Source organism: Furipterus horrens, unplaced genomic scaffold (assembly GCF_987537825.1).
Source record: "Furipterus horrens unplaced genomic scaffold, mFurHor1.1.pri manual_scaffold_9, whole genome shotgun sequence".
In the NCBI taxonomy this organism is placed as follows: domain Eukaryota; kingdom Metazoa; phylum Chordata; class Mammalia; order Chiroptera; family Furipteridae; genus Furipterus; species Furipterus horrens.
Window position 1 is genome coordinate 547,743 of NW_028327179.1, and position 25,868 is coordinate 573,610.

The 25,868-nt window shown below is 65.1% G+C and overlaps 2 protein-coding genes across 3 annotated transcripts; one reads left to right on the forward strand and one right to left on the reverse strand.

The window, feature by feature from the left end:
* Positions 1-436: 436 nt before the first annotated feature.
* CCM2 (CCM2 scaffold protein) lies at positions 437-18,752 on the forward strand. Of its 2 annotated transcripts, none has more exons than XM_090286980.1 (10): positions 437-585; positions 9,778-9,951; positions 12,779-12,862; positions 13,158-13,341; positions 14,866-15,002; positions 15,612-15,747; positions 17,259-17,316; positions 17,549-17,651; positions 17,767-17,905; positions 18,287-18,752. In XM_090286980.1, the coding sequence occupies exons 1-10, from the start codon at positions 556-558 to the stop codon at positions 18,565-18,567; spliced, it is 1,326 nt and encodes a 441-aa protein (XP_090143106.1). In that variant the 5' UTR covers positions 437-555; the 3' UTR covers positions 18,568-18,752. The 2 variants fall into 2 exon arrangements, with proteins under 2 accessions (XP_090143106.1, XP_090143105.1); XM_090286979.1 differs by lacking the exon at positions 437-585 and adding an exon at positions 7,480-7,734.
* On the reverse strand, positions 16,256-25,618 carry NACAD (NAC alpha domain containing). The gene is made up of 8 exons (XM_090286978.1): positions 25,478-25,618; positions 21,054-24,155; positions 20,855-20,967; positions 20,709-20,780; positions 20,363-20,509; positions 20,139-20,276; positions 19,938-20,060; positions 16,256-19,853 (listed from the first exon to the last, which is right to left on the reverse strand). Exons 1-8 carry the CDS (start codon positions 25,542-25,544, stop codon positions 19,839-19,841), a joined length of 3,777 nt encoding a protein of 1,258 aa, XP_090143104.1. The 5' UTR covers positions 25,545-25,618; the 3' UTR covers positions 16,256-19,838.
* Between the last annotated feature and the right edge of the window lie 250 nt (positions 25,619-25,868).

The following is a 25,868-nucleotide window of genomic DNA, read 5'->3' on the forward strand; positions in this document are numbered from 1 at the left end:
CCTTCCAGCGGGACCCGCCCCTCATCCCTTCAGGCTCCGCCCCTCCCCGGTCCCGCTCGCACCTTCCTGTTAGCACCTCCTGCGTGCCCCGCCCCTCGCCCAGGCCCCGCCCCTCAGCCCCCGCCCATCGTTTCCGTTGGCCTGAGAGCGGCCTCCCCGAGCGCGAGGCAGGCCGGGAGGTTGGCAGCCGTAAAGATGGCGGCGGAATCGAAAAGCTGGAGTCGCTCCCGCGGCCCTGAGGGGGAACGGGCGGGCTGGGGACGGGATAAGGGCGCGACAGGCGCGCTCCCGCAGCCCCGAAGGGGCGGGGCATGGCCGGCGCGCTCTCACCGCCCTGAAAGGTTGGGGGCGGGGCGTGCGGGGGGCGGGGCCGCGCCCTCGGCCCGGAAGTGCGGGGTGCGGACGGCCCCTGGCGGCCGCGGGCGGAGACGGCGGCAGGGCGGGCGGCGCAAGAACGCGGCCGCGGCAGCCGCGGGGCCCGGGCGAGCATGTAGCGGTGGCGGGGGGCGCGGGGCTCCCGGGGCGGGCCGGGCCACGGGGACCGCTCGCGGCGACATGGAGGAGGAGGGCAAGAAGGGCAAGAAGGTGCGTTCCCCCGAGGGCCGGGCGGGGGGCGGCGGGGCCGGGCTCGGGGGCACAGGGAGGCTTCCGCGGGCCGGCCTTCGGTCTGCCGGCGCGGGGCGGCCGGGGAGGGAGGTCCGGGCGCACACGCCGGGGTGAGCGTGGCGGGCGCGCCGGGCCGGGTGGGCGGCCGAGCGGGTCTCCGCGGAGGGCAGGAGGCGCGCCCCGGGACAATGCCGTCCGGGGTCCTCTGCCGGCCGGCGCGGCGGGGGAGGAAGGGGCCACGCCTTTCCGCCCCTTCCGGCCGGTGACTCCCCCAAATCCAGGCTCTGCACGTGGCCTGTCCCGGGGCAGTGCCCAGGGATGCAGAGGAGCGGGCCCCACTTAGGGGCCAAACAGTCTTCCCGGGCTGGAGCCTGAGAGACAGCGGGTGTCAGCGTCATGGACGAGCGTTTGCTGCTTCGCGTCTCCAAGTTTCGGATTCCGAGTAAAACCAGAAGCTGTGCCCCGCGGGCCAGCCCGTCCACGGGCTGGGTTTCCTCTGCCTGGTACCATGCGAGTGATCTCAGTGACCGGACGTTTCGCATTGGATTTGGGCCGTAGTTCAAGAGGCGCTTCAGTTTATGTAGTTTTTAAGATGAGGCTGCAATCACGGGGTTAGAGCGGTTGATAAAGAAGCTCAGCGTTTAAAGGAGACTGAAATAACCGTGTGGGATGAGCTACCATTAAAATGGAAAATGGGTTTCAATGGAATGTATCTTTTTTAAATACAGGCTTTGTAACCTGCTTAAGTGTCTTACCTATCATTTTTGGTCTAGTAAGTGTGAGCGTGGTGCACGTCCATGTTCAAGTTTAAAACAGACCTCAGCGCCAGCTGTGCCCTTCAGTTGAGTTACCATCTGTCTTACGAGGCGCCCCACTTAAAGAAGGTGCATTTGAAATGGAGTAGAGGCAGGGGGTGCTCAGGGCCTCGTGTGGGGCTGCCTCTCACCTTGCGAGCCAGTTTCATGTCGCGAGCACACACGTCCGCCTCCAGGGCAGCAGCAGTAACCTGCACAGATGCTTCAGTCTGGGAAACGGCCCGAGAGAGCGATTCAGCCTGACGTGCTAGTCTGCGGAGGGACATGCCCACCGCGAAGGGCGAGAGCTGAGTCTAAGCTGCTCGAAGGCCCTGGAAGGCATTCTGTCTCCTCGGTCCTTCCCTGTCGCAGAGAGCCTGCAGGTCAGGGTCTGTGCAGGAGGTGGCCGACTCCAGCCCGCGGCTGCCAGCGCAGTCCCAGCCAGTCTTCCACAGTCAGCGAAAGGGAGTCACTGGGCTAGTGCCCCCCAGGAGGGATGGGATTGACCGCGTCTCTTGACCTTCTCCCAGCTGTGGCAGAAACATTACACCATTTAGCAACACTGAGAGAGAGAGAGAGAGGCAGACATTCCTGAGCTTTTGGAATAGAAGTGAAACAACAGTAAAACAATTTCAGAGTTGGAGCAGTGGAAAGGTTTAGGCATAGAGAAGGCTGCTGCCCAGCTTCGTTGTCTGTTGGAGGAGATTCATTGTCTCTGTCAGAGGATACATAGTTGCCTTGGGCAGGAGTGTGCCTTCTCTGTTCTGTCACCTCTGCAGCTCATTTTCCCACAGGCAGCCACAGGGCTCTGGGACGTGAATTCCTATTCAGGCCACCACTTAGCACACTTTCCTGTCGCCCTGTGCCTGTTGCAAGCCTGCAGAACCTTCCTGCTATGCTCCCCCATCCAATGCGAGGCCACCCCCCCCTCCTAAAACTTGGTGTTAGTTGTTTTCATTGTGGTAAACTAACCAGAGACACTATTCTAAAACTCATACACAAGTTCAAGCTGAAACAGCAGAGGTAATGACGTAATAGCTTTATGAAAGTCCAGTTAGACATTTAAATTCTCTTCCCAAGTTAGCTCTCTCAAAAGATGCACATTCAACCATTTAAAAATGTAGATCGTAGGGCCCTTCAGGTCTTCAGGTACTGGCCTTGGTGCTCACCAAGCAGTTATTCAGGCTTGTTCTAACGTGGCCTAATTCCTCAGGATGGGGAGAGGCAAGCTGCCAGAGAGCCAGGAGAACCGAGTGGATGTCATATAAAGTGGCCCCAGGCACAGTCCTGTCCTTTCTGAGGCTACCCTGGCGCAGAGGATGAGGGTGACTTGAGCCCCTGCCATGCCCCATGGGAGGCGCTGGGTGGTGGGGGTGCAGGAGGAGCCTGCCTGTGGGAGGTGGGTGGCTGCTTGTATGTCGGGGTGGGCATGGGGATACAGAAGTCTGCTGGGTGCCAGCAGCCTGGGCCCACTGGGGCCCCTTCTGCCCGGAGGTCTCAGAGCAACTGGTACCTTCCGGACCACAAGTCCTGATTTGGGGTTTGGTGAATGAACCTGCCTCTTTACAAAACAGACCCAAGTTCTGTGCGTTTTGACCCCATTCTGTCAGGATGTAGCTCCTTGTAAGAAATGTAGCTGTGCACTTGAGTTGGGTTGTGTGCACCTGTGTTAAGACATTGACCCTGGTGAGGATTGCAGCCTGTGGCCGGTCACCACGGGCCTCCACCCTGTCTGGGTCCTGCTCCTGCTGCTTGGGTCACTGTTAGGCCGCAGGTGGCCCTACTGGTGGCCAGCATTTCAGCCAGAACAAAATGACATATTTCTACATTGATCTAGTTTATTTGCACTCTTCAAAAAGAGGTGTGAGGTGCCCTAGAAATGCAGGACTAGATTGTAAGTGGTAACAAGGACTTAAGTTTCTCATGTGGTCACGTTCTGATCTGATAGACGTAGACGCTGAGATTTTATAGGTGAAGTGACAGACTTACGAAATTACTATTATTCACACTAGAACAAGGGGAGACAGCTGAGTGTTTTCGCAGTGGGGGCTCACGACTCATTATTCTGCCTACTTTTGTGAATTTCTGAATTTCCATATTAAAGGTGGGGAGGAAAAGGTCCCGTAGGTTATGGGCCCCAGGTGACCAGCCCCTGTACCTGCCAGCTCACCCATCGGGCAGCGTCCGAGGCACTGGGAGTGTGGCCAAGACCCGTGCCTTTCAAACTTCCGTGGCCGCAGCGGCCAGCAACCGCCCTTCACCTTCTCCATGGGGCGTGTGCGTGTGTAAATATTTGTGTGGCTGAAATGAAAGTTTAAAGTAATGCCTCCTCCAAGCCATGAACGCTGATTGTTTAAAACTGTTGTTTTTGTTTTTCCATTAATGAAACTGCTGGCCGTGACTACCTACATCGCTTTCATAACTAAACCGATCCTGTAGCCGTCACAGCTATAATGTGGGTTCCCAAGGGGAGTCCCAGCCGCTCTGCCTTGTTTTACCTTTGCCCTCGCACGCACCTCATAGTGATTCTGGGATGGCGACGTGGTGCCCCAGGGCAGGGGGGCCAGAGGAGCAGGCAGACGGTTCCAGGTTCATTTTGGTCGTGAATAAAGTCCCTGCTTCCCGCCAGTCCGCTGCCGCACACCCTGACACCACAGCGGAGCCGTGGAGTGCGCGCAGGGACCTTCCCGTGCTCCGCCACCGCTCGGACGCGCTTTGAGAGGAGGCTGCTGACCAGGCAAACATTCCTCTTGGCAGGTCAGGGACGAGCCCCTTCTGTGCCCTGTATGTCTGTCCCTACAGCTGCTTTCGGCCCCAGCCGCCCCGCTGACCTGCTCGCCCTGCTCTGCGGTTGGGTTAAGGGCCACAGGCTGGGTCAGCGGTCGGCCTGACACCGCCCTGTTCACAGATTCCAGGGCCACTGACCCATAGTCCAGTGGGACGAGGGCTGCGACGGCACCTCTCGTGGGGAAAGTGAGCTGCTCACAGTCAGAGGGCGGGCTGGTTCCCATGCGTCAGGGGAGACATGGGGGCCGTGCCGTGACCTCCAGAGTCAGGGAGGTGGGTGAGGCCTGCGTGCAGCCGGAGCGACTGGAGCTTGTCCTCTGTTTCCGCGAGGACTGTCCCCCGGCACTGAAGGCGCCTGGCGCACGTGCTGGGGACAGTGAGCTCCGTGGCCACAGACCTGCAGTGGAGCCCAGGGCACAGGCAGAGAGGGTCGTGAGGAAGCGAGTCAGGAACCTTTCAGAGCCCGAGTGTAGAGAGAATCTTGTGGTGTCATGGAGGCCCAGCCTCACACAGTGCCTGTGCAGGACAGCTTGGTTCAGGTGCACAGCCCCAGCCGTCCCTGCTCGCGGGGGGCATGAGCTGGACCGTGTACCCCCAGCACTTCAGCGTGGGTGTGGGCAGTTGAGGTTGAATCTGGTCAGTAGGGTGGCCCCCGTCCAGTATGACCTACGTCCTTATCAGAAGAGGAAACTTGGACAAAGAACCCCCTGGGGGTGCGCACGCAGAGAGATGGGGAGAAGGCCTGTCTCCATGTCCTGGAGAGAGGCCTCGGGAATCCAGCACTGCCTGCACTTGGCGTGCGGCCTCCAGGGGTGGGTGGAGGGCAGGGGTGTTGGCTGAGGGAGCCCCGGTCTGTGGTCCCCGGTCCCCGTGGGGCTAGGGCAGCCGGTGATTTCAAAGCAAGCCCAGGGCAGCTGACGTGACAGGAATTGGTGCAGTGGCCCTGGGCCTGGGCCGTGGGCTGGGATGTGGCCTCCTAGCCCGGAGGGCTGAGGACCTAGTCTCCACAGTTGCCCCAGACTTGGAAGGGTGACTCAAACTGGCAGGGCCACCCGCATGCACTCTGTGCTGTCACGTGGCCCAGGACGGCCCTGTGACCGTCACTGTCCTGAGCACCGTGGGTGCTGGCACTCTCACTGAGGCCTCGCTCAGCCGTCCCTTCCTGCAGGAGCAGCGCCCAGATTTCCTGGGTCGTGAGGAAGCTGAAGTGGGATTTGTCAATTGAGTAGAAACACAAAGACATGTTTTCTTACCCCGAGCTAGTGGTGACATGTTATAGTTTCCCCGGGCGCCTGAGCAGTGTGGGCTGTGGGGTTAAGATTAGACATTTGATCGCAGGCATTAGAGGTGTGTGGTGAGTGTGACCCTCCTTAATAAGGAGGGGTTGGAAGTTGGGCTTTTGTTTGAGGCTTAGGATGGCGAAGCGCACGGTGTGTCTTGTGGCCCAGGAGGAGGAAAGATGGACGGACCTTCTGACCGAGGTGTTACTGAAAACTGGGGTGGGGGTCACTCACTGGGAGGGGGGACGGCAGGGAGAAAGGGGGGTAAACATGCATGTGCGGCTGCCTCTCGCGTGCTCCCAACTGGGGGCCTGGCCTGCAACCCAGGCATCTGTCCTGACTGGGAGTCGAACCGGCGACCCTTTGGTTCGCAGGCTGGTGCTCCACCCACTGAGCCACACCAGCCAGGGCTGGGAAACCTAAAAAAACAAAAGTGTTCTGTTTTGTTTTGTTTTTCAATGCACTGATTTGATAGAGAGAGAGAGAGAGAGAGAGACAGACATTGGTTTGTTGCTCCGTCATTGGTTGACGCTTGTTTGTGTCCTGACCAGGGATGGAACCTGCAACCTCAGGTTGGTCAGGACGAAGCTACAATCAGCTAAGTTGCCCGGCCAGGGCTTGGTGCATGTTTATAAAAATCACTTTATTTTAGAATAATTCCAAATTTAAGAAGCCCTGCAAGGAGCTCCTGGGCCCCGCCAGCGCCCAGGCGGCGTCCTCTAGGGAGCAAGGCTGCGTGAGCGCCGCCAGCCTCACTCTCGGCAGCGCCTCCGTGTCCCCGGGCGCGTCTCCTGTGTGGCTTCTGTCACATTCGCACCCACCTGCGCACCTGGGATGGGACAGGCTGGCCACACGGGTCCCTTCTGAGTGCCTGTCACCGTGGGTCAGGCTGCTGTGGAGTTGCTCCCTGGCAGTGCTTCCTGAGTGCACGATGGGCTGCGTGAATACAGGACACGCGGGTCAGGTGTCCCATCTGTCCCACGGGGCAGAGCCCGACGGTGGCCCTTGGCCGTGGTGTCCAGCGTGTGGGGTTGCAGGCAGCTTCAGTGCCCGTGGTGGTGGCCGGGCGCGGTCTGGCCCGGCCCGGCCACAGGGTGGGAGGCGAGCGTCCTGGCAGCGGGGGTCAGGCCTGTGGCCACCGGTCAAGCAGGCGTCTGGGTTTTGTCCTTAAGAGGAGGGACTTCCCACCTCCTAGAGGGCCTCTTTCTGGAAGAGACTCCTGCAAAGCACCCCACAGGCTGGAGAGGGAAGCACCTGGTGTTGGGGAGGGACAGTGACACGGGGCGGGGCCCGTCCCCCTGACTTAATTTATAACGTGATCCCAGTAAGAACACCATCAGGCTTTTTCCTGGAACTAGAGCACTTAACGCTCATTTGGGTTACAAACAAGGAAGAACAGCCAGAAAACCTCTGGAAAGGAAGGGCAGGGGGAGTTGTGCAGACTGGGCTGTGCTGTCGCACGATCCCCACAGATGCAGGGGACTTCCGAAATGGGCTTCGCTCCCCAGGGACCCCGGCGTGGGGACGCGGCCCCCGCATGGTGTCTGGGCGTGGATAAGCTGGTGGGAAGGAGCCCGTGAGACCCGCCCTCCCTCAGGTACAGCAAGGTGAACAACAGATGGTCAGAGATGTAATTAAAGACAGACAAGCCAAATCTGCACAAAAATTGGGCAATTCTGCAGTGACCTGGGAGGTGGGGACGCTCCTCCTGTCACTCGAAGCCCAGGAGCCGTGGGGGCCAGGCCAAAGGCCTGATAACATCAGCAGAAGTGATAGACAGCAAATTGAGGAAGATATTTGCAACTTCTGAGCAAAGGTAAATATTCTGTATGTAAGGTTCTCCTAGAAATAGAACAAAGACCTGTGACCTGAGAGAACACACAGGCAGGAAACGGGGACGGACAGGTCACAGGAAGACGCGCGAGTGGCCTCTGAACGAGCGACGGGGCAGGCAGCGCTGAGTGCTTGACTGCGGGAGGGCAGTGCGGTCCCCTTGGCGTCCCTTCGGACTTGCCACCAATGTCATGGTGCTGCCTCTGTGTCGTTATTTTTAAGCTGGAAACAGACGGAAGCTGTGGTTCCTGTCCTTCCGGTCCCTTCACTGGCTCTCGGAGGGAGGGCCGCCACCTGACCACAGTTTTCACCAAGAGCACAGCGAGCCGGGGAGCATGCACAGCGCCGGTCGGCCGGGGGTGGGAGGCCACAGCCCCTCCGCGGGGACCCCTCCACCCACAGACGTTCCGAAGGGCTGGCCTGTGGAGGGCGAGGTGGGCACTGGCTCCATGCGGGAAGAGTCGCAGTGGCAGGGAGGGCCCCGGGGCCCTGCTGTGGGAAGGTGGGTGGGGGTTCCTCTGGCTTCTGGGTCTGGGACCTGGACCTCTGGGTGGTGGTGAGGCGAGGGCTGTTTGTGCCCCTGAGGTCAGGAGTAGGGGCCACGGGGTCACCACTGCCAGGGACGAGCATCTGCGTGTGCACTTTGGTCGGTCAGGACCCAAGGCCCGAGCTGGAAAATAGCCTCGGGAAAAAGGTCTGGGAAAGTGCACCCACAGCCGCGACCCACACCTGGGACTCCGTCACGTGCTCACATATGGGGCAGTGTGGTGCTGCGTCTGCGGGGGGGGGGGGGGCGGGCCGGGCCGTGGGCGGTGGGGCGGGTCTGAGGGCCGCGGGGTCCTGCTCATTGCCGCGGCCTCTGTAGCCCCTGCAAAGGCTCCTCTAGTCCCTGGTTCCGTCCAGAGCACCCTGCTCCAGGGGCTGGGTGGGTCCTTTTGTCTTTTGGGGTCAAGGGTTGCGAGACGCTTTGGTGGTGATGAACCTGGGCGCCCGATAAAAGCACTGGTCCAGCGTGAAGGGCTGGTCGCAGGCCTGCTGCCGCCGTGAGTCTGCGGGTCTGCAGACCCCCCCAGGGAACAGCCCGCACTCCCTGGCTGGGACGCGGTTGTTTCTGTTTTATTTTCCAACCAGAACTTCCCTTTCCATCTTCATGTTCAAAACCAACATGAGGTCCAAGCCCTGTGGTGCCCCCTTGCTCACTGTCTGCAAAAGCTGAGTTCGCGCTTGGCGGGGGCTCATGGGTGGACCTGGTTGGAGGGGCAGCTCCCACGCCCCACCAGCTCAAAGCGGTGGGAGGACCGCCCCCCCCTCCCCTCCCCCTCCTTCTCCATCCTCGATGTTGGCCTGGCTGCCCGGGCAGCGCCTAAAAACAGGCCGGTTGGCACTGAGCTCACCAGGCAGGCACCTGGCGGTGGCCTCATCCCAGATTCAGTCCCTGTCCATCTGCTGTGGGCTTATGTCCCCTGTGTGACTGCGACCTCTGAGGATAGGCGTCACCTCTTGTTCGCCCACAGGGCCTTGCTGGTGCCTGGCGCTCATGGGCCCCAAACGAGTGTGCATTAGCTGGCTTTTACTGCTGCCCCGAGGCGGTGCTCGGGGGTGCTCGGGGCAGGGATCCTGACTGAGTGAGGCTGTCCCCTGCCGCACTGGCACAGGGCAGCTTTTCCTCCACGGGAGGAGCAAGTGTGAGTTTTCAGTGACTGTGCCCAGGTCAGCTTCCCTCGCCTCCGTGAGTGCTGGCAGAGCGGGGCCTGCCGTGGGTCCAGCTGCCGTCGCCCGTGGGGTCCTCCAAGGACAGGGGGCGACGCACGGTCTGCTGTGGCATCAGCTCCCGCTCAGCCGTGCCTGGTGGTCTCCTGCCCGTTGGCAACTGTTTAATCGTTTGTTGGGGATGACCGGGGGCAGTGACCCCTGGCACATGTGCGGGTGACAGTTGTGGCGCTTGGGCTCCCTGCAGTTGTCAGGGAGATGGGCGGCCTCGGGGCCACAGGCGGGATCGCCCCATTCTCCAGCTGCACCCTGGCTGTGCACGCGCTGCAGCTGGAGGGTGAGCCTCCAGGGCCATCCCGACCTATCGGCGTGTGAGGTCACCCAGGCCCTGGCCAGGGAGCGCGTGCAGAGGGGCACGTGCTGTCACTAAAACGGGGCGGGGGCAGGGGCGTCACCGTCAGCCACCTGCTCCGGCCTCTCGGGGCCTAGAGCGGAGTGCTCTGTGGAGCCCGCGGGCTGTTCTCGCTGTCTGGGGAGGCTCTCCCTCCCTCTGCCCTCGCGCCTGCTGAGGGTTGGCCCTTGACCCCCCACCTTGACCTCCCAAGTGTCCGCGTACAGATGAAGGCCCAGCGCAGCCTGTGGGTGCCTGGGTGCTTCTCTCCGCAGCCGCGCGGCCAGTGTGTCTGCGTGGGGACGTGGTGGCGGCGGCCGCTTCCGCGCAGAGCGTGTGTCAGCAGTAACCGTGGCCGTGGCCGTTTCTCCCGCAGCCTGGCATCGTGTCACCGTTCAAGCGGGTCTTCCTCAAGGGCGAGAAGGGCAGGGACAAGAAGGCGCACGAGAAGGTGACGGAGCGGCGGCCCCTGCACACGGTGGTGCTGTCCCTGCCCGAGCGCGTGGAGCCCGACAGGCTGCTCAGCGACTACATCGAGAAGGAGGTGAAGGTCAGTGTCCGCCCCGCACCCTCTCCGTCCTGCCAGCAAGCCGAGGCGCCTGGCCCCCGCCCCCGGCTCTCCCTGCGGCAGCACCGCCTCTCGCGCGGGCTGGCCGTGTGTTTTGGTTCCTTGGTCAAGGGTTAGAGCTGCTCCGGGCGCCATGGTCACGGCCCAGCCAGGTCTCCAGGGTCCTGTCGAACCTGTGTTGGGACACAGGGGGTCTTCCCCCAAAGCCCAGGACAGCAGAACTAGGTCAGTCATGAGGCAGAGTGTCCGGCGGTCAGGAGGACAGGAAGGGAGGGGGCCGTGCGCTGGGAGTGTGATACCATGTACCCTGCTCACATCCGCGACCCCCGTGTGGGTAACGGCGTGCGTGCAGGGCTCCTGCTCTGAGGCTGCAGGAACGGCGAGGGGCAAGCGCCGGGCCTGGAGGCGCAGCCTGGACGAGACGTCAGCCCTCCCCACGCTGGGGTTCGGGGTCCGGGCAGCTCCGTTCAGCATGCCAGCAGGATTGCAGGCACAGACGAGGTGATGTTAAGGTTCTTATGCAAAGGCAGCAGAATAGAAGGGATGAGACAGTTTTGAAAGTGAGAGAAGCCACGTGCTGGTCTCAGAGCCACAGCCGTGAGGACTGCGAGGGGTCCGCGTGGGCTGACCCGGACCCACACGGATGCACCCAGCGTGTCTGACCAAGGCCCCAGGGCCACAGAGGAAGGGCCGCTTCCCCACAAACGGCGCTGGAGCTGCCAGCGCCCACGCAGACTCACCGCTCACACGAAATGATCTCATGGGGGAAGCGTGGACGCGAAGGTAAAATGTAAAACTACGACCTTTCAGGAAACAATAGGAGAGCACCCTCTTTTTAGTTCATGTCTTTTTTTTTTTTTTAGACGATTTTACTTATTCTTAGAGCGGGGAAGGGAGAGAGAAAGCGAGGGAGAGAAACATCCATGTGCGAGAGAAACATTGACCTGTTGCCTCTCACACACCCCCAACTGGGGACCTGGTCCGCACCCTGTACCCGGACTGGGAATCGAACCGGCGACCTTTCCACTTGCAGGAGGACACTCAATCCACTGAGCCGTACCAGCCAGGGCTGGTTCATGTCTTATATTAACCCACAGTTACTTGTCTTACGGTTTGTTGAAGCCACAGGCCAGACAACATTGGCCACAACCGTGTCTGTCAAGTGGCCACTGGAACTGCTGCCGCGTGTTCACCTGAAGGCGGCAGATGTTGCCGTGTGTGTCTGCTCTGTCCTGTGTCAGGACGGACGGCTGAGCCTTCTTTCTCTGGTGCCTCTTCTCCCTGGACTGGTGTGAGACTGTCCTGTTCTCAGCACCACCATGAGTTCTCAACACAGGATGGAGAGAGGGCTTCTGTTGACTTGTGGTCACAGGACACCCATCTTCCAGTGCCCGCCAGCCAGGGTCAGCTTGCTGCTTGGAAACACCCCCTCCTCACCCTGGGCCGCGGCCTTGACCTTCTCTGTTGCGTCCAAGGGCTCAGCCTCGGGAGCGATGCCGCCCCCAGTGAGGGCTCCCACGAAAATTGGCATCTTGGTGGCAGTTCCACTGCAGATGGCTGGTTGGAAGGAACCTAATACACTTTTTGTTGTGTTAAAGGATGCGTAACCCGGAATCTACCCCCTTAATCACCTCCAGGGCGCCGCGCAGGGGTGCTGAGCACACGCACGATGCTGTGCGGCCGTTGCCCGTCGTCCTGCAGGGCTGACCGCTGTCCCCACCCAGCATCACTCCGCCCTGCCCCGGGCTCCCCCTGCTGCTCTGTCTCTCCTCTGACGTCCGGGGCCGCCTGTGAGTGGGACGGGGCGTCCTGTCCTTCTGGGTCAGGTGTCTCTCAGCAGCACCGCGCCCTCGGGTCCAGCCCCGCGGCAGCAGGTGGCAGAGCCTCCTTCCTTCTGGGCTGAGCCACGTCCCATGTGCGGAGGGACCACGTCTTGTCCTCCGTTCCTTCCTGTTGTTGTTTACGCATCTTTATTGAGGAAAAGGAAGCCGCTTAATAACTCCTAGCTGATCACTCACCGATTGTTGTTGAGTTTTAGGAGACCTCTCTGCATTCCGAGTATCGATCCCTTATCAGAGAGACAGTTTGCAGATATTTCCCCCTCCCGCAGGCTGCAGGCTGCCTTTTGCTGTGTGGATCATGTCTTCACACAACAGCCGGTTTGTCTGGTCGTTGCCGCCTGCCTGCCCCACGGCCTTCGTGTCACGATCGTCCGCGCAGGCTCAGCCCGTGGTCAGCGCCCCTCCCCGCACCTCTGCGTGGGGCCCCTGCGGCCCCCACGGCCTCACGGCGGTGGATCTAAGGGGGCGGTTGATTTTCCGTTGGTTGGGTTTTCTGGGGAGGACGGGGATGGAAGTCCCGTCACCCTGCACAGCGGCGACCCTGCCGTGCGAGCCTGTGAGGACTGACGGGCGTGTGGAGGGGGTGTCTGCACCGGGAAGAAGTCCGCGAACACTCAAAGCGCAGGAAGAGCCGTGTCGGCGGTAGAAGCGTGACGGCACCCGTGACAGGCGGCGCCACAGTCTGACTCCCCCACGCGGAAGACGGACCCTTGTGAAGCCCGTTCCTGCTTGTGGGCACTTGTCATTTCCCTGTCTGCGCCCCCCCTTCGCTGCTGGCGCTGGGCCACAGCCGGGGCGCTGGGGGCCCAATGCAGTAGGTGGTGCGGATGTGTTGCCTGTGCAGAAGTGTCCCCAGAGCGTGGGGCACTTCCCAGGGGCCCCGCCTTCAGCCACCCAGCGGGCAGCTCCTGCGGCCCAGGCGCCGAGGGCAACCGCCTGTCTGACGGCCCCTCCCTTGGCCTTCTCAGTACTTAGGTCAGCTGACGTCCATTCCAGGATACCTGAACCCGTCCAGTAGGACCGAGATCCTGCACTTCATAGACAATGCAAAGGTAACCCTCCTAACCCCGACCTCTGACCCTCACGCTCTGGCGGCAGCTCCTGGTCCTCTGACCCTGGGCCGTCAGGGCCGTGAGGGAGACCCAGTCCTGTCCCGTTCGGTTCCTCCATCTGAATGTGAATTTGTTCCCAGACGTGCTCCTTGCAACTCTGGGCTGCGCCCCATTTTCATACATCCGAACTGCACAGCGTCGGTCCGCGTCTGCAGGCTTTCCCGGAGGACCCCGCGTGGTGAGCGCAGCGGGGCCCCAGGCTCGCCTTGTGTCTGACTCCCCACGTACCTTCCAGAGGGCCCACCAGCTGCCTGGACACCTGACCCAGGAGCACGATGCGGTCATCAGCCTGTCTGCTTACAACGTCAAGCTGGCCTGGAGGGACGGGGAGGACACCATCCTCAGGGTCCCCATCCACGACATTGCCGCCGTGTCCTACGTGCGGGACGACGCCTCACACCTGGTGGTCCTGAAGACAGGTACGGGCCGTGGGGGCGGGGCCGCGCCTGGGCAGCTGCAGCCCGCGTGGACGGAGCTCTGGAGATGGCCGCTGCAGCGCTGGGCCCGCCTGCTGTCCCCGGGGTCAGCCTCGGCCAGAGGAGGGCTCTGCCCGCTGTGGGCCCCTCCGGGATCGCGCGGTGTCCTCTGGCGTCCAGGCCCAGCCAGGGCCCCTAACGCAGGGGGACTGGAGGCTGTGGTGGGGCCTCCGCTCCGCACAGCCGGCGTCTGGGCTCTGTCTTGGCCGTGCTCCCCCGAGTCGGGTCGCGGAGGGGAGGCCGGATCCTCAGGGAGCCCGCTGGCTGTGGGGTGGTCTGAGGGGGTCCCTTGAGGGGAGTCAGAAGGACCGTCTCTGGTCTCGCCCCTCAGCAGTGGCAGGGCCCCTCACTGGGCACCTAGACAAGCTGCCCCTCGGGTCCATAGTCTGCCCTGAGAAATGGTCACCGGGCCCCCCCGCTGGGGTTCAAGGTTGGCACTGTGGCACAGACACTGCCCTGGGCTCCGCCGGGCTCTGTCCCCGAAGCCATTCGTTCCCTGGGGGCTGGGGTGGGAGGGTGGCCGGCAGACCCACCAGGCTGTACTGAGGGAAGGCCCTTCATCCTCCCGAGGTCGGGGGTCACGGGCATCGGGGAACTGCTCTTCAGAGCCGGGGCCCTGGGAGAGACGTCCTTGTCGCTGGCTCCTGGAGCGGGGCCGGCCCTGGAGGGTGGGGGCAGTCAAGACGTCCCACCTGTGCGCCTGGGGTGCTGCCCGCCACCCCGCCGTGGCCGCCCTGGTCGAAGCCCCTTGGCTCTGGGCCGGACGCACACGCGTTCTCCACGTTCTCGCACATGCGCCTCACCCCACACACATACATGCCTCACTCCCACACACACGCCTCATACGTGCCTCACACCCCTGCTCTGTCACCGACGCTGAGCCCCCTCCGCTCGGCCCCTGTGCCTCCTTCGTGTGCCCACTGCGCACCTACGTTACGACGCTGCGACTTTACACTGAAAACACAAAACCGCCATATTGAACTGCTTTAATCCACAAAAGTGGCCATTTATGGGGCTCACGCCCGCGTGAAGGCTGTGATAGGCATCACCTCATTGAATCTGCACAATGACCGTGAAGGTGGATTCTGTCTGTGCCCGTGTCACTGATGCGGTGGCTGAGCGCAGCCACGCGGGGACTTGGCAGAGGATCCAGTCGGAGCCGCTGGCCTTAGGAACGTGGGTGGGGCTCGCAGTGGGTCCCCACTGGACGCCGCCCCTCGCACACCCTTTGCCCTGCCCTTTGCGTCTTGCCTCGTCAGTACCTCCTTTGGGGCAGGTCAAAAGAAGCTGAGTTCTGGCAGTTGCGCGTCTCAGCCTAAGCCGTCTGCGCCGTGTTTGTGAGGGTGAGGGAAGGGCGAGCAAGGCGATGGCCGCCGTGGGCAGCGTGAAGATGGGGGCGGCTCACAAGGCAGGGAGGCCCGTGGCCTGTCCCCACCTCCCTAACCTGCCAGGGTGTTGACTTCCCAGCCCAGGACCCTGGCGTCTCCCCTAGCCAGAGTCTGTGTGCAGAAAGCCCCGGAGGCCTCGCTGCAGGCTCCCTGTCTGAGAGCGGAGTGGTGCCTGTGGAGGCGTGCTGCCTGGTGATCCTGGCCACGGACAGCAAGGTGAGCAGGCTGCGAGCTGGGAGCAGCCCCCGCCCCGCCAGGCCAGGCCCCGCCCCCGCCAGGCCAGGCCCCGCCCCCGCCAGGCCAGGCCCCGCCCCCGCCAGGCCAGGCCCCGCCCCCGCCAGGCCAGGCCCCAGGTCCCACTGAGTGGTGCTTCCGGGGCTGTGCTGGCTGGGTCTCTTCCCGGGCCTCGCCCTCCCTCCTCTGTGTGATGGGGGGCAGGGGGGGGTGGTCTCTGCACCCCAAGTTGTGCCCTACAGGATTTCTGGGAGTGGTGAGTTAGGGTTGGGGCCCCATCAGCCACCTGAGGGCCACCAGCCTCCCGGAGCCCCTTGGCACCCTCCTCTGTCGCTCCTCCCCGTGGCTGCCTTCCTGGCCCGCCCCTCTGCCGCAGCAGCAGGCACGTGAAGCCTGTGGTGTGGGGCTTGCTGTCCCCAGCCCGCCGCAGCTGGGACGGGAGGTGGGGGTGGGTGGTGGCCGGCAGGGCAGTGGGAAGAGCTGCAGGGAGTGTCGTGGTGGGCAGTGACCTCGGTCCCAGTGCTGTGTGGCACCTGAGGCCTCAGGCATCCGGAAGCCGCCCAGGGAGGTGCCACTCTGCCCCCGTGACAGGTGGCCGCGGAGGAGCTGTGCTCCCTGCTCGGGCAGGTCTTCCAGATCGTGTACACGGAGTCCACCATCGACTTCCTGGACAGAGCCATATTTGACGGGGCCTCGACGCCCACCCACCACCTGGCCCTCCACAGCGGTGAGTGCTGGCGGGCGGCGGCGGGGCGGGCTCTCCTGCCACGGGGGACGCGCCTCTTGGGCGGCGCTGCTGTGCACGGTGTTGCTGCCACTGTCCCCAGGTCCTGGGGGTTTGAGCCGGCGTCTGCGCTTCCAGACTTCGCGGTTCTCGTTCACCTCCCGCACAGCGCCGGTCAGCACAGACGGTGCTCCGCTCAGGCCCAGCCCCACGACTCCTTGCATGACCGGGGGCTGGGGTACTTTCCGGGAGCTGCGGGTGGCTACGGTCATTGCACCTGACTTGCTGGGGCTGTGAGCTGCCTGACTGGGTCCCTCCTGGGACAAGGCTGCCGGGGTGGTGGTGCCGGCGGAGGTGGGGTGCGGAGTGCAGGGTGCAGGCGAGCGCAGGAGCCCCAAAGGCACTCGGGCGCCACCCCACCCCCGCACGCGGGCCGCGCAGCGCTTTCAGGGAGGGACTGGTCGCCACGCCCGCAGACGCTTCCTGAGTACACGCCCACTTTAGCCAGACCTGCTTTTGGAACCTGCAGTTTATTAAGGACTCGTGGCTTCTGTAAGTCAGGTGCACAGAAAGGAGGCCGGAGGCCCAGCAGCCCAGTGCGGCCCCTCCGTGCGGAGGCCTGCCTGCCCCGCCCCGGGGCTCACTCCTTGGTCGGGCGCTCCAGCCCGCAGGGACGCTGCACGCACTGGGGGTCTGCACGGGCAGGCCACGCCCCCACCCCACTCGGCTCGGCGTCAAGGGGTTGCACTGTCTGTGGGGGAGCCGAGCGGGTCCACTGGCTCCCTCTGTGTGGCTGGCTTGTCCCTCTGAGGCTCCAGGGACAGGCTGGTCCCTGCCCCTCACGGCTCCCGGGGCTTCATTGATCTCCATGGCTCTGGCTGGGGCAGCAGGGACCCCCTGAGGTAGCCCAGGACAGGCTCCGCGTCCGGTCAGAGCTGAGCTGCCCGCTTCCCGTCACACGTGCTCGCAGGTCCCGGGCTGTGACGTGACATCTGTCCACCACTCTTCCTTTGCTCCCTCTGCCGGCAACGTCTCTTTGCTGCTCTCCTCTCCCACAGTCCACTCTGTCACCTGCCTCTCCTTCAGCTGTCGGTCATTGCACGTAACTGTGCTTTAGGGTCCCTCATGGTCTGTCCAGTGTGCCCTCAGGACCGTCTCTAGCAGGCTGTTAGCTGGTCCGAGGGTCTTGGCCTTGGGGGCCCGCCTCTGTCCTTGGCTGCGTCCAGGCTGGTGGTCAGAGCTGGTCGTGGCCTCTGTCCTCGTCAGCCATCTGGCACGGAGCAGGCTGCACAGCCTCTCGGTTCCCCCGCCTGGCATGGCTGCCCAGGGACCCTGCCGGCTCAGAGGACAGTGAAAACCTTGGACGCTGCTGACGGGAGCCCACCCCCACAGACGGCCTTTCTTGTCCTTGGCTCTGGGGAGCCCTGTGCCACCCCGAGCTCACAGGCCCCCAGGAGGAGTCCCCACCAGGCTGCGGTGCCGCAGAGAGCTCACCCCGCTGTGTTTCCGCACAGATGACTCTTCCACCAAGGTGGACACAAAGGAGCCATACGAGGTGGACGCCAGCACCTTGTGAGTGCCCGCCCTTTGCGCACCCTCCCTGTGGGGTCCCCGGGCCCCGTTCCACCCAAGGGCTCCCCAAGAGTCTGCTGTGCTCACATCATGTGAGACCCTGCTGGGCATCACCTTCCACGTTCCTCACTCCCCCGTGGAGCCCCTCCTGTCGCCCGCCCGGACCCCGGTGCTTCCTGGGCCTCGCACGTTGCCTTGGGTGCGGGTACAGGGCAGGACCGTGTCCTTGCAGCTCCTTTCCCGAGTGTGTGTCCACGGTGCCCCATGCCAAGACGGCCAGCGAGAGCGAGCTGAGCGCCACAGCTGCTGAGCTGCTGCAGGACTACATGCTCACGGTAGGCGCCCGCCAGCGGGGCCGCACGTGGGAGGGCTGGAAGGGGCTCTGGCTGCCGTGTCCCCGAGGGCATGGGGGCGCTGGCCCGGCTCCCGGTCACTGCCTGCTCCCCACAGCTGCGCACCAAGCTGTCCTCGCAGGAGATCCAGCAGTTCGCGGCCCTGCTGCACGAGTACCGTGACGGGGCCTCGGTGCACGAGTTCTGCATCAACCTGCGGCGGCTGTACGGGGACAGCCGCAAGTTCCTGCTGCTGGGTGAGCTGGGCGCGCGCAGCTTTGGGGTTGGGCGGGGGTTCGCGGGGCGGGGAGCGAAGTCGCCATGGCAGCCGAGGGACCTGTGCTTGTCCAGCGAGTGGGCTGCGGCCCTGGACCTGCTCTGCCAACCAGCCCTGCAGACCCTGGAGAACAGCAGGTTGACGGTGGCTGGTGGAGGCTCCTGGGTCCTGCGCTCTGCCCCCAGCTCAGGGTGCCCTCCCCGTCCTGCCTGGAAGTGAGTGGTCCCCTAGAGGGGGGAGCGCAGTTGGGCAGTGGGGGTGCCTCGCTCGGGGCGCCCTCTGGTCTCCCCTCGGTCTGGGACGTTCCTGGCAGAGCTGCTGCCTGCGGGGCATGCGGGTCAGGCGTGCGGTGCGTCCGCAGGTCTGCGGCCCTTCATCCCCGAGAAGGACAGCCAGCACTTCGAGAACTTCCTGGAGACCATCGGGGTGAAGGACGGCCGTGGCATCCTCACTGACAGCTTCGGCCGGTACCGGCGGGCCATGAGCTCCACCTCCACCTCCACCTCCACCGGGACCCGGGCAGCGGGCAGTGCCGATGACCAGTCGGTGCCGTCCGAGGGTGACGAGTGGGACCGCATGATCTCGGACATCAGCGATGACATTGAGGCGCTGGGCTGCAGCCTGGACCAGGACCCGGTCTGAGCCGCCGCGGCCCTAGACTGTGAAGGAGACCCCGGTGCGGGGGTGGAGGTGCCCCCAGCCGCCTGCACACGGCCCTGCCGGGAGGGCCCTGTGGGCCGGACCCCCGACAGCTGTCGGTTTTGCACAGGACACGACGTTCCTATCAAAGCTCTCAGAGACCTTAAAGAAGTTTACTGCAATGTGAATATTTATCTCTGGTGCCGGCGTGTTTCTGATCCTGGTGGGGGCTGGGCGTCCATGCTGCCCCCGCCCCGGCCTGGGCACCGCACTGACTTCAGCTGACACCACCCGCCCCAGGGAGCAGGGCAGCTCTCGAGCTGGCCCACGGGGAGGGCGGGCCTGGGGCCTTTGCTCCTGGCCATGCGGCCACGGCAGGTGTATGGGGCCTGTGGGTCTGGGGCCTGGTCCCCAGGCTCCGAGGGCACTGTCTGCCCTCAAACTCGGCGTCTCCCTCCCCTCCCCCACTGGAGGCGCCGTCCCCACCCTGAGTGTGACGTCATGGGGCCTGGGGTCCTGGCCTTCAGGGGCACAGGCAGGGGCACTGTGTTCTCACGCCCCTTGGCCTCAGTCTCTCCTCCTGTGCCCTTTGGACATGGGGAGGCAGCAGGGTCAGGTGCAAGGAGACCCAGGACACCCCTCACTCAGATGGTGCCTCTGGAGACCAGCCCCTGCGCGGGGAGCTGGGCCCTCTGAGGACTGTTAGGAGCCTCTCCGTACCCTCCAGAGGCCCCCCGCCCCCCCACGTGTGGCTCCCCCTCTGTGGGTTCCCCAGCCTTGCTGTCCTGGGACACTCTGGTCACCTTGTCCTAGGATGTGATTCCTACTCTGTGGGTCCCTGTATTTCGGAGAAGTGATGTGGAGAGGATGAGGCCACCGAGACTGGGCCCCCATGACCTTGGGCGCCTACTTGCCTCCCCTGAGCACAGGCCGTCTGCCCGCAGCCTCTGAGTCCCGAGTGCCCTGGCCTGGGGTTCTCACGGAACTCCAGTCCTTGAGCCCACGCCTGGGTCACTGCCCGGTGACTGGACTGCTTGCAATCTTGGGCAAGTTAGGCACCCCTGGAACCTGGGGAGGGGGTCACCATGGGGGCCCCCACCCTCCGGGGCATGAGGGGAGGACCACCGTCCTCGGGTGTCCTGTGGCTTCTCACACCCTGTTGAGCTGGAGAGCACGTTTGGGGAGCAGCTGGAGCAGGAGCAGAGATGATGGGGGCACCCGTTTATTGAGCAGCAGAGCTGGGGTTGGGGGGGAGCCGGGGGCCTGGCCGGTGGCTACATTGTCAGCTCCTGCAGGAAGTGCAGAGGGTCAGGCCGGGGCCCAGCGGGGTGTCTGCGGACTGAGGGGCCGACAGACGGGGGCCACGCACTCACCATGATGGCGTTGACAATGTCGCTCTGGTTGTCCCTCAGGGCCCGCGCGGCCTTGGCCCTGGACACGTTGGCCTGGGCCATCACCAGCTCGATGTCCCGCCGCTCCAGGCCAGCCTCGTCCACCTGCGGGGGCAGGAGGTGCTGGGCCGCCCGCCCCTCCCCCAGCCAGAGCCCCCCCTTCCCGCCTCCGGGGGGCCTCACCTCCTCTTCACCCTCCTCCTCACACTCCGGCCTCGCGCGCGGCCCGGGCGCTGACTCTGGGACCAGGGTGGAGGGCTCCGTGGGCACCTTGAACTTCTCAGCGGCGGCTCTGTGCACTTGCTGGGACAGGTCCTCGATCTGCAGCGCACGGCAGCTCTCAGCGCCCGCGCACAGCCCCCTGCCCCCCACCGCCCCGTCCCGGCCCCCCAACCCCGCCCGCCGACCTTGGCCTCCCCGAAGACCACGTAGGTGTCAGAGGCGGGGCTCTTGAAGACGTCGGGCTTGGCGATGACGAAGAGGATGTTCTTGGACTTCTGGATGGTGATCCTGGTGACACCCTGGATCTGCCTCAGGCCCAGCTTGGACATGGCCTGTGGGCACGGCAGGCTCAGGCCTGGGCGCTGCCCGGGGTCTGCGGGGTCGGGGCTGGGCAGGCGAGGCCGCGCGCTGCAGGCAGGGCCCCGCGGGTGGAGCATGGGGGGTCTGGTCACCATGGGAGGGGTCCCCGGTCCTGAAGGGTGGGTCGCCAGGCCAGCCCAGCCCTCCTGAGGGGGCAGAGCCCCAGCCCACCTTCCGGGCTTTCTTCTCACTGCGGCTCTGCTTGGCTTTGGCGGCGGTCTCCTCGCTGCCGCTGGCTGGGGCCTGGAGAAGGGGGGGGGTCTCAGCACCAAGGCTGGGGTGTGGGGCCCCCCAGCACCCCCTCCCCCAGCAGACACCTGGGCCAGGCGCTGCCCGGACGGGGCTCCTGAGGGGTCCTGCTCCTCCAGCTCGGCCGACGACTCCCCCTGGCTGTCCGAGTGCTGGCCGGAGCCCGGAGCCTGGGGCGACTCTGGGGACGGGAGGGGTGAGGGCGGCCGCAGGGAGCGGCGCTCAGCCCCCTCCCGCCACCGTGGCCCCCCCGGCCCTGCCCCTCACCTTCCTCCACGCTGTCCTGCTCGTCCTGCTGCTCCGCGGCCAGGGGCCCTCGAGGGCCAGAGCCAGGAGGCACTTGGCAGGGGGGCGGGATCCACAAGGCTGGGTCTTTGGCATGGGTGCCCCCCATGGGGGCAGCCTCGGGGCTGAGGAGGGGGCAGGGGGGCGGGCGGCTGACCTGTGGCCCGGCCCCGGGGGGCTTCCTGGTTCCTGAGAGGGCTGCCACTGCCTGCAGGGCTCCTGCCTGGGGCGGCGGGCGGTCTGGTGAGCTGGGGGGCTCCCCTTCCACAGAGCCTTCCCGGGGACCCTGGCAAGGGCAGGGGACAGGCGGCGCTGCGGGGGGAGGGGCCACCCCCGTGAGGGCGCGGGGAGTGGATGTCTCTGGGCTCGGGAGACTGCCCTGCAGCTGTGGTGGGCAGGGGCCCCGGGCTCCAGAGGCCGCCCAGACCTGCTCCTCCCGAGCCGGGCCTGCCGTGGGCTCCGGCTGAGGGGCGGGTGCTGGAGGCGTGGGTGCAGGGTCTCCGGGGCAGCGCCCCCGCAACCTGGGCGCAGCCCTTGCTGGAGACTCTGAGGCCACGGAGGGCTGCAGCCTAGGCCCTGGGGTGACCCCTCCCTTCTCTGCAGGGCTTTGGGGCTGCACCCGGCCACCGTTGGGGTAGCTGCTCCCAGGAGCCTTCCCAGGGCCCTGGGGTGCCGGCCCGAGGCCGCTGTGTCCCCGGTGCTGTGCCCCTGGGGCCTCCTTCGAGGGTGAGCGGGGCTCGGACCCCTCACCAGCAGGCAGGTGGGCATGAGGGCAGGCTCCCACTCTGGGTGCCAGCAGGCCCTCAGCTACTTCCTCCCGACCAGAGGTAGGCTCAGGGGAGCCTGGGGCCTCTTTGGGGGAGTCCAGGGACTCTGGGGGGGGATACAGGGGTTTCAGAATCTCCAAGGTGACCTTGGGGCAACCCAGGTCCTCCTTGCGGAGATTTGGGGGATCCAGGGCCTCCATGGGGCGCTGGCGAGGGTCTTGGATCTCCCCAGCAGGCTCAAGGGTGTCTGGGGTCTCTGAGGTGGGATTGGGGGGGTCTGATATCTTTGTGGTGGACTTGAAGGTGTCCAGAGCCTCCATGGTGGGACTGGTGGAGTCTGGGGGGTCAAGGGCCTCTATGGGTGGATGTGAGGGGTCCTGGATATCTACAGCAGGCTCAGGGGTGTCCGCGGCCTTCGAGGCAAGTTCAGGGTTTTCTGGGGCCTTACAGGCAAGTTGAGGGGTGTCCTGGGCCTCCGAGGGAAGTTGAGGGGTGTTTGAGGCATGTTGAAGGGTGTCCAGGGCATTTGAGGTGAGTTCAGGGGTGTCTGGGGCCTTACAGGTGAGTTCGGGGGTGTCCGGGGCCTCCATGGTGGGCTCAGGGGTACCTGCTGTCTCCATAGTGGTCTTCAGGGGGCCCACACCGCCACACGAGGCCCAGTGCACCCCGATGTCTGCAGCTGGCTGTGGATTACCCTGGTGGGTCTGGTCAAAGGCCAGAGGCTCTGGGTCGGCTGTGTGGCCTGTGTCCTTTTCCTCCAGAGCTGGCTTCAGTCCTGAGGCCTTGCCTGCCTGCTGCTGGGCCCTGGTGGCCATGGGCTCTGTCCCTAAGGCGCAGCCTGCCTCTGTCTGCAGGGCCCGAGGGCTGGCTGCACCCAGGAGGGGCGCCCGTGTGGCTGCAGGAGCAGGGTCCGCTCTGCATGGGGGCTCCTGGCCTGTGGCTTCCTGCAGAGCGTCTGGGCTGGGCGCACGGCCCGCCCCCCACCGTGCGGCGTGGGGCTCAGTCCTGGGCTCAGGGCAGAAGGCGACACTGGCCCTCTCCTGCTGGGGCTGAGGTGTGGCCTTGGGGAGACCCGGGGTGTCCTGTGGGGCCGGGGCTGCAGGGGACGCCTGGCCTGACGAGGGGCCTGCTGTGGCCTCGGAGTCCCCTGGGCTGCCTGGCGGCAGGGTGGGGGCCTGCGCGTGGGGTTCGCTGCTGTACAGCCTCTCATCGTCCGTGGCCGCTGCCGAGTCGGGGTCGGAGGAGGCAGTCGAGGTGTCGTCCCTGAAGGCGAAGGCCTCGTCCACACCCTCGGTGACGGAGGGGTCAGACGGGGACTGCAGGGAGGACGCGGAGCTGCTGTCATCCTCGCCCTGGCCGGCCCGGCCCCTGCCGGGCACTGGAGCTGCCTGCTCCGGCTCCGGCTCCGGCTCCGGCTCTGGCTCCTGCTCGGGCGGCAGGGGCGCCACCTCCACCGCCTCCACCTGGAAGATCAGGCTGCCCCGGAAAGGCAGGAGGGCGGCTGGGATCATGGGGTCGTTGGCCAGGAAATCCAGCTCAAAGAAGTGGGCCTCCTGGTCGTAGGAAGAGCTGCTGTCAGTGGAGAGGCTGGACTCGGGGGATGGGAGCCCCGGGGACCCTGCGGTGGGGAACTCCCACTCAGGGGCCTCAGCTCCTGGGGGGAAGCCCCAGTCCGAGGCCACGTCCAGCCCTTCAGCCGGAGCCAGCAGGCTCAGGGAGCAGGATGGGGACGAGGCCCAGCTGTCCCCATCGGCGGTGATGTAGGAGCCGGAGGGCGAGGTGGGTGGCGAGTCCCCTGGCTCAGCCTGGGCATCCCCCACATCCCCGTCGGGCCTGGGGCCGAGGAGCAGGTCAGGGGTTGCGCTGGGGGTGGAGGGAGGCGTAAAGTAGGAATCAGGGTCGGGGTCAGGGAAAGGCACAGGAAGGTCACCCTGAGGACAAAACACGGGTGGGGGGATCAGGCCGCAGGGCCCACCCTCCTGGTTCCTGAGCTCTGGCAGGGCTGCTCCAGGCCGCAGGGCCACCCGGCATGTCTCCTCCCCCATTACAATCCGTGGCTCCAGGGTGGCTGGGAGAGGCTCCCCGGGGGACTGGGCCTTGCGGGGCCCTGGGCTAGGGCTGCCCTCCACAGGGAGTGCCCAGGACAAGGGTGCCTGGCTGGGCCCTGCATCCCAGCTGGCTCCCTCGGGTGGGGGCCGGGCGCCTGGCTCGCTGGGCAGGAAGGTGAGGGCCAGGGCACTGGGGCCAGGGGTCAGGGCACATTGCACCGGCCGGTCCCCCCTTGGGGTGGTGGCCTCCGCTGCATCGCAGGACAGATCTGTGGAGAAAGAAGGGTAAGAGGAAGACTCGCAGGGCCCTGGAAGGGGTTGTCTGGTCAGGGGGAGCAGAGAAAGGGGAGACTCCCCAAGGGTTCTAAGTGCAGCGAGCAGCTTGGGGGTGGGGGTGTGGCTGTGGCACAGACAGGCAGCCCGCTGTTTGTGAGGCGCTCAGCCCTGGGGGCAGGGCAGTCTCCCAGGGCACTGGCTTGCTGGGCTTGGTGGGGGAGACCTCTGTGACCTCCTGCTCTGGGCTCTGGGGCACGGCGCCTGCACTGCTCAGCCCCGGAACATTCCGCCCCAGGTACAAGGAGTATCCATCCAAACTTGAGGTGAAGCTTTTGAAGGCGTGGCCCCTGCCCAGGGTGCCCATCTGCCCGGAGTAGGTTCCGGCCCTTGGGTCGCACTGCTGAGGTGCTGGGGGTCCGGGGGGTGCTGAGAAGCGGGGCTTTTGGGCCCACTGGGGTGTGACCAACACCCAGCACCTGAGGTGGGAGTGGCTGGGTGCCCACGACTGGCCTTGGCACTGAGCCTGGAGTGGGACCCGGCCCCTCAAATTGGACCCCAGTGCCCCGGGGCGGGGAAGGCGGAGTTGAGCCAGGGCTGAAGTGGAGAAGCCCAAAGGTCAAAGGTTTTAGTGACTCATTCAAGGTCACCAAGCAGTCTGAGCGCGGCCAGACCTAGAGCCCGGGCCTGGGCCTCCAGCCCTGCCCCTTTCCTGGAGGAGAGGGGGGCCAGGTCTCTGCAGCAGCACCAGCTCCACCCCCAGGTGACCCCTCGCCCACAGCAAGGTGCCCTTGGCCCTGGGAGTCACGCAAGGCTGACCTGCTGGGCCACCGGCTGGTCTCCCCAGCCCAGGCAGACACTCACATCTCCAGTGTGGCTGACCTCGCCCTCCAAGGACGAGGGCCGCAAGGCCCAGGGCCAGCGGGTCCCCAGGACCTCCGACCTCCCTCCTCCCAGACTGCAGCGCCCCTCCAGCTTCCCAGATGCCAGCTCCCTTCCTGAGCCTCCCTCTGGGACCAGAGCCAGCCCTGAGGCCCCGAGGGGCCCTCAGGCAGCTTGGGGACAAGTGTCCCCACGGCCCAGGGTACAGCTGGGAGCCTGTCGCCTCCGGCTCAGGTGCTGACCTGTCCAAGCCTGCAGCTCCGCACAGACAATGGGGCGCACTGGGGCTGGGGCGCTCAGTCCAGCCCGCAACACCGGCCCTTCCTGCAGTCCCGAGGCTGGCTGGGCAGGGGTCAGCACGCAGGTGCGGAGAAGGGAAGGGAAAGGGGCGGACAAGGGGCAGGGAGACACACGCAGGGAAAGCGCGGGGCCTCACCTTTGCGGGGCCCCAGGCCTCCTGCCTCCGGCAGCGGCAGCTCCGCACAGGCTGCCTCCCCCGGCATGGCCTGGCCGTGGGCCCGCCCTTCCGTCCAGGTCCTGTCCGGGTGAGTCCCTCCCGTGCAGCTCACCCGGCCACCGCCCCTCGGCCCGGGATGGAGGGGGGGGGTGGTCAGTGGGTGACGTCAGGCTGCCCCGCCCGCCGGGCTCTCCGAGTGCGTGTGCGCGGCGCCAGGCACTGCAGAGCGCGGGTCCCTCCCTGCCCCGTGCGCCCTCCTCCTGCGGAGCAGAAGCCCAGGCTTTCTTCAGAATCTCCCACCCTCTTCATGGGAGAGGGGTTTGCAGCTGGCCGAGGCTGGGCTGGTCCCAGAGTGGCACCGCCCCATGGC